The 6,000-nt window shown below is 45.5% G+C and overlaps 1 protein-coding gene across 3 annotated transcripts in view; it reads left to right on the forward strand.

Annotated features, from left to right (window-relative positions):
* ITPK1 (inositol-tetrakisphosphate 1-kinase) overlaps nt 1-4,704 on the forward strand; it is a 228,884-nt gene extending 224,180 nt beyond the window's left edge. For 2 of the 3 annotated variants that reach the window (XM_065403550.1, XM_065403558.1), the window contains one exon: nt 1,945-4,704. In XM_065403550.1, the coding sequence (XP_065259622.1) occupies nt 1,945-2,267 (323 nt within the window). In that variant the 3' untranslated portion in view covers nt 2,268-4,704. The remainder of the gene's footprint in view (nt 1-1,944) is intronic. The other variant, XM_065403554.1, reaches the window with a different exon arrangement.
* The last annotated feature ends 1,296 nt before the right edge of the window (nt 4,705-6,000 follow it).

Below are 6,000 nucleotides of genomic sequence, written 5' to 3' on the forward strand. Positions count from 1 at the left end.
CCTCATCAAAATATTTAAACAAAAGTTAATTTAAATTCTACAGCGAAGTAAGGGGAACTTACTAGAGTCTCTTTGCTACAACTTTTACAAACACCTTGTTGTTTTAGTCCCTCATGAGGCTTTACGATCAACCAGACCAGATTATCTCTGGTTGCTGAATAATTTTTCCTTAGGAACATCATAATTTAGGGTTACCATATTTCCACAATCAAAAAAGAGGACATTGGGGGGGGGAGCCCCGCCCTAGCCCCGCCCCCATCCACTCCCTCCCACTTCCCACCCCCTGACTGCCCCCCTCAGAACCCCAACCCCCCCTGCTTCTTGTCCCCTGACTGCGCCCTGCTGAGAACCCCCCACCCTAACTGCCCCCCCTAGGACCCTACCTGTCCCCTGACTGCCCCGACCCTTATCCACTCACATGGGTGGCAGGGTTGTAGAAATTTTGGTGGTGCCCAGAACCCCCCCCCCCCCCGCCTAAGGCTCTGGGAGGGGGGTTGGGTGGGGGGAGGAGGTCTGGGGTGCAGGTCCTGGGCTGGGGGTTAGGGTGCAGGAGGGGTGCAGGGTGCAGGTTCTGGGATAGAGTTTGGGTACTGGGTGCAGGCTCCGGGCTGGGGCAGGGGGTGGGTGTGCAGGAGGGGGTGAGGGGTACAGGCTCTGGGATGGAGTTTGGGGGTGGGAGGCGGTGCAAAGGGAGGGGGTGCAGGCTTTGGGAGGGAGCTTGAGGGCAGGAGGGGGTGTGTGGGAAGGGGGGAGGGGGTTTGGGAGGGAGTTTGGGGATAGGAGGGGATGCAGGGGTGAGGGCTGTGGGTCTGAGGATGAGGGGTTCATGATGCAGGAGGGGGATCAGGGATGGAGCAGAGGATTAGGGTGTGGGGGGATGAGGGCTCTGGCTGGGGCTGGGGATGAGGGGTTCATGATGCAGGAGGAGGCTCAGGGCTGGGGCAGATGATTAGGGTGCGGGGGGATGAGGGTTGGGGCTGAAGATGAGGGGTTCATGATGCAGGAGGAGGCTCAGGGCTGGGGCAGAGGATTAGGGTGCGGGGGGATGAGGGCTGGGGCTGAGGGGTTTGGGGCGTTGGAGAGGCTCAGGGCTAGGGTGGAAGGGCAGGGTAAGGGCAGCCTGTCTTCCCATTAGTGGATGGGGGACGCTAGGACCCGGGGGCAGCAGACAGCAGTTGTTGCTGGCTCTGGCAGTACAAGCAGGCAAGGGAGAGGCAGGCAGGGAGGGGGGACCCCGTGGAGGAGAGGTGGCAGGTGGAGGCCGGGGACCCATCCAACACTCCCCCACTCCCTGACTGCCCCCCCCCCCCGACTCCCCTTACCATTCTGGCTCCATGTGTTTGCAAAACACGCTGCCCGGTGGGTCGGTTTGTGTGTTACACAGGGCTGCAGGCAGAGGGAGGGGGGAGCAGGGGAGGGCTCTGGCTGCTGGAGGCCAATGGGAGCGGTTCAATCGGCCCAGCCGCCCAATCAGCAGCCGCACTCTGCATGGAAGGGAGGGAGGGAGGCGAGGGAGAAAAAAAACCCGGACATTTTAACCTTGTTACCAATTCCTCCCGGACGGCTATTTAGAGACGCAAAAGCCGGACATGTCCGGGGAAATACGGACGGATGGTAACCCTACATAACTAGAAATAAAGTAATGAGGGGAGCCATTTTTTAAGAGCATCAACCCAATATCTATTTGCGGGGTGTGGGAGGTGGAGTTTGGCTTCTGCAGTTAATTAGCATGTAGATGTTTAACTAGCTTATTTGAGGGTGCAGTCAGGTGTCTGTCTTCTGCAATTAGTTGTGTGCACCAAATGGTGCCCAGAAAAATAAAGGCCACTTTTTTGTGTGTGTGTGTGCGTGTGCAGGGAAAGGGGTAAGAGAAGGGAGACTTGTACACAAGGCCAGTGAAATGGAAAGATGGAATTGATGGCATTGCTTTTCTCTCTTTCTCAGGTTATGAGGGTGTTGCAGAGTTCTTCACAGACCTCCTGAACCACATAGCTGCTGTCCTGCAGGGCCAGACACCGGAGGTGACCCAGCTAAACCTCAGCAAACTCCTGGCTGAGCAGACCGGCGGCATAGTAGGGGAGCGGACATGCTGTGCTAGTACAGGCTGCCGAAGCGTGGTGGGAAAAGACTCCTCCTGGATTGTGGAAAGTGAGACCAACAGCTCAGTAAAGCTGCAGCACCAGAGACTAGGCTGCAACTCTGCAGTGTCCCCCAGCTTTCAGCAGCATTGCGTTGCCACGTTGGCAACAAAAGCTTCCTCTCAATAGCCAGACAACACCATGGACTGAGGAAAAGCCGTGGGGAGTCAAATCACGGTCCTAGAATCAGAGCAGGCTGTAACAAATTTCTATTGATTTAACACGATTTGTTGATGAAATTATCTGAAAAGGAGTGGGGAAGAAAAATGATCCGGATACATTTCTTCAGATTCCAGTTGCAAATCTGTAGTGAGCTTGCACATGCTTGTGTTTTTAACACTAGACCTTAATGTGGAGGGTTGCTTTTGCGTTTCGTTTTAGATTTTATTTGTAATCACCAGTGACCAACATTTTAAAATCAGACCTCATGGAACCGGAAAGAATTATAGTTGACATGGCGTGCGTGACAATGCTAGAGATTTTCACCTTTCCAGAGTACTTCCCATTCCCTCTTTCCAGCTGGACCCTTGAAAAGAACATTTAAAAAAGCTTCAGTATCAGCAGAATAGGTGTGCCCAGAGCTTCATTGGCAACTTGCTGCGGGCAGTAGGGCTGCACCTTATTTGATGGCTCAAAACAGATTGCAGCTGCCCTCCTGTTTAAAACTGAGGTGGAGACTACAGTTCCAACTCGGGGGTTCTCTTCCTTGAACCGAGTTGTTTAAGATAAAGGAAGCTTCAAATTGTATTTTGCCACAAGAATGCTACCATGGCAGTAAAGAATCTTTTCTGATCCAGCAAGGCTTGAGTTTTAAAAGCAAAGGATGAATACTACTAGTGGAAGTTGTGTGTCTTGGTAGATAAAACACTGCTCTTTGTACTTTTGACTGGCCATGAGACCCTAAAGCTTATTCTTTAGCCGAGAAAATAATTGTGCTTCCATTTCACTCAGGCAAAGCATAGGAATGCTTTGCTAGAGGGCTAGCAAATGGATCCATTTTTACTTTCACAGAGTAGTACACCAGCCTTGCACATCCTGTAAATACATGTGTAATTCAGATTTGTAGCCACTATTCTCCATTAATACACGGCTATGCATAAATCATTGCTCTCAACAGTGATTGAACATGAGCAAAATTGGAGCGAGCGGGGTTTTGTGTAGGTTATGATTTGTGACAGTTTTTCTGATTTAGAGACTGTTACTGTCTGGGACTGCCAGAGGAGGCTAGGCAGGTAAATTACAAGAGTAGTGGGTGTACTCGTTTGTGAACTGTAGCACAGGCTGATCATACATTACAGTTGAGATACCGTAGCAAAACTAAAATGTATGTTCTCTTCCTGCAACATGGCAGCATCTTCTGTCCTTTTCAATTTCCTGCAGCTTTTGTCAATCGTGAACACTAAATCGGAAGTAACTGAATCAGTCAATGCTGTAAAAGCAGGTTTCAAGCATACACATTATTTTTATGGGGCTCACGGCCTTTCCATCTTTAAGAAATCCCTAAAATATGTTCACGGAGATGCTATTACGAAAGCGTCACCTTAGTTAAGCTCTGGGATGTAACAATTCCATGTTTTTCTATGTTAAGCATTTATAGAGCATGCATCACCATAACACCGTAGCGTCAACTATTCTAGTATCTGATAGCCAGTGTGGAGGGAAGGAGCAGGTAGGGGATGTAACACAACCTTAGGATAGTGGAGGTAGCCAGAGCAGGAAGACAGGGAGGGAGGAGTGAGCCAAACCATTTGAAAAATGCTCACTGCCATATGGTGGTGGCCATCCCTCATGGAGAAGTCCTATAGGTTCCTGTAAAAATCACTCTTAACCTTTCTATAGGGTTTTATTGGGGGGAGGGGCTATCAATTTCTGTTAAATTCTACAAGACTGTTCCATAAGGAATGTCATTTGTCTTTGGAGTCAGATTTGTATGAAACACGAATACAGCAAGGTTCCTGGATTTGTGTACAAATCAATTCTGAATTGGGCACCTGTCATAACCCTAGTATGCATTGAGACTGCTGAATAATTGCAGCATTTTATTTACTGCATGTTGTAGGTCCCAGGTGGCAGGGGTGGGAGTGAGGAGGACAACCGTAGTTATGGACTTATAACAATGTTCATGATTGACCAAACCTTTCCTAGAGCCAAGACTGAAATAAAATAGACATCTAAAGGTTTTTTTGAGATCTTTTTATGTTTCAAGTAAAACAAAGATGCCCTCAGGAAGGAACCCACCAGTGTGTATTTTTGTATGGTACTCTTGTGTAACTGGTGGGTGGAATGTTTATAGATTTGCCATTTGCTTCCTTTATTAAAATGGAAAAAATGTAATGGGTGGTGGTGGGAGGAAAAGAAGCGATGCTTAATATGGTTTAGTAACACGAGACCTTTCAAACTAACTGTTTACGTGAATCAGAGTGTTGGATCCAGTTAAAATGTCTGTATGCTGTTTCCTAGTTATAACATTGAATAAGAATTTATTTTCCCTGGCTACCTTCTGAATTTTGGTTGGCCTATTTTGCACTGCTTTATTTCTCCAAAATAAACTACTGAAATACAATTGTGCATTTTACACTTGTTTACAAATGATTGTTAAAAAGTTTATTTTGTAATTCTCTGAAGCCTTACAAGATACTTTACCTATTTAAGTATAATCCAGACCTTGGCAATAATTAGAAAATAAGCTTAGCTCACTAGCATGATCCCTGACAGGGTCTTTCCAAAATTCTATAATTTATTTTTATTTATCTAGTTTATTGGTATCACTTTAATTTACTAGGCACAAATATCATGCAAATATTCTTTAATGACATAGCATTACAATGGGATTTCCAGATAGCTGCATGTAGCTACAATTTCAAGTAGCTACAATCGTGATATGTTTCTTCAGATTGACTCACACAGTATAATTTTGCTAATTCACATGCACAGCTGGGAGACCAATGATGAACTATTGAAATGTGTGTTCATGTATCAAGTACACGAACAAATGCAGCAAAACAAGGAACAAAACAAACCACCCAAGATTACTTCACTGTAAAGACATTCAAGCGTGTGCTCAACTTTAAGCATGTTTTAAGTCCATCCTTATTCTGGAAAACACTTAAACACATGCATAACTTTAAACAAGTGCTTAAGTGCTTTGCTGAATCAGTGCCTTATTTGGCAAGTGTAGACTAGCTTTAGTTATGATGATGCTTCATAGTAAACTAGTTAATATTCTATAGTATATTTTATAAAAGTAATGAAGTCTTAGCAATATTAGACCTCACTATAGTGTCCTTGCTATTAAAACTTTCCTGAGAATTAGGGAGAGACCACTGTTTTGTGTATGTGAATTATAGGGTGTGTGAATTAGTGAGATTCTGCTGTGGTTTCAGATGTTTACATACTTATCATTGTATGGATTGATATCATTTCCACGGTAATTAGAATGGTCAACTGTTACCCAGAATGGGCCAAATTCTGTCCTGTTAACTGTTGTAAGTCTGCAGTAACACTATTAACTTCATTGGCCTTTCTCCACATTTACTCTTGTTTAAATGGAGCAGAATTGACTGTGAAGGTCAAAGTCTTGATCCTATTGAATCCAATTATAGTTTCGCAATTCAAAGATCAAGATTTGCCTTTATGTAGAGAATACTTGCATGGTATTAGAATAACCTGTAATGGAAAGCCGTTACCATTTATCCATCTATCCACCCGACCGGCTTGCTTTGCCACATTATGCTTTGATTTGTAATGGTAAATCATTCAGAAGTTACATACTGCTTTATTCAAAGTGCAGTTTTAAAATGCAACCTAACTGTGATGATGATCAGTGGTTATGGTTAGTGAAATAGAACATACACTTGGACTA

The sequence above is a fragment of the Emys orbicularis genome, chromosome 4 (genome assembly GCF_028017835.1).
Source record: "Emys orbicularis isolate rEmyOrb1 chromosome 4, rEmyOrb1.hap1, whole genome shotgun sequence".
NCBI classification, from domain to species: Eukaryota; Metazoa; Chordata; order Testudines; family Emydidae; genus Emys; species Emys orbicularis.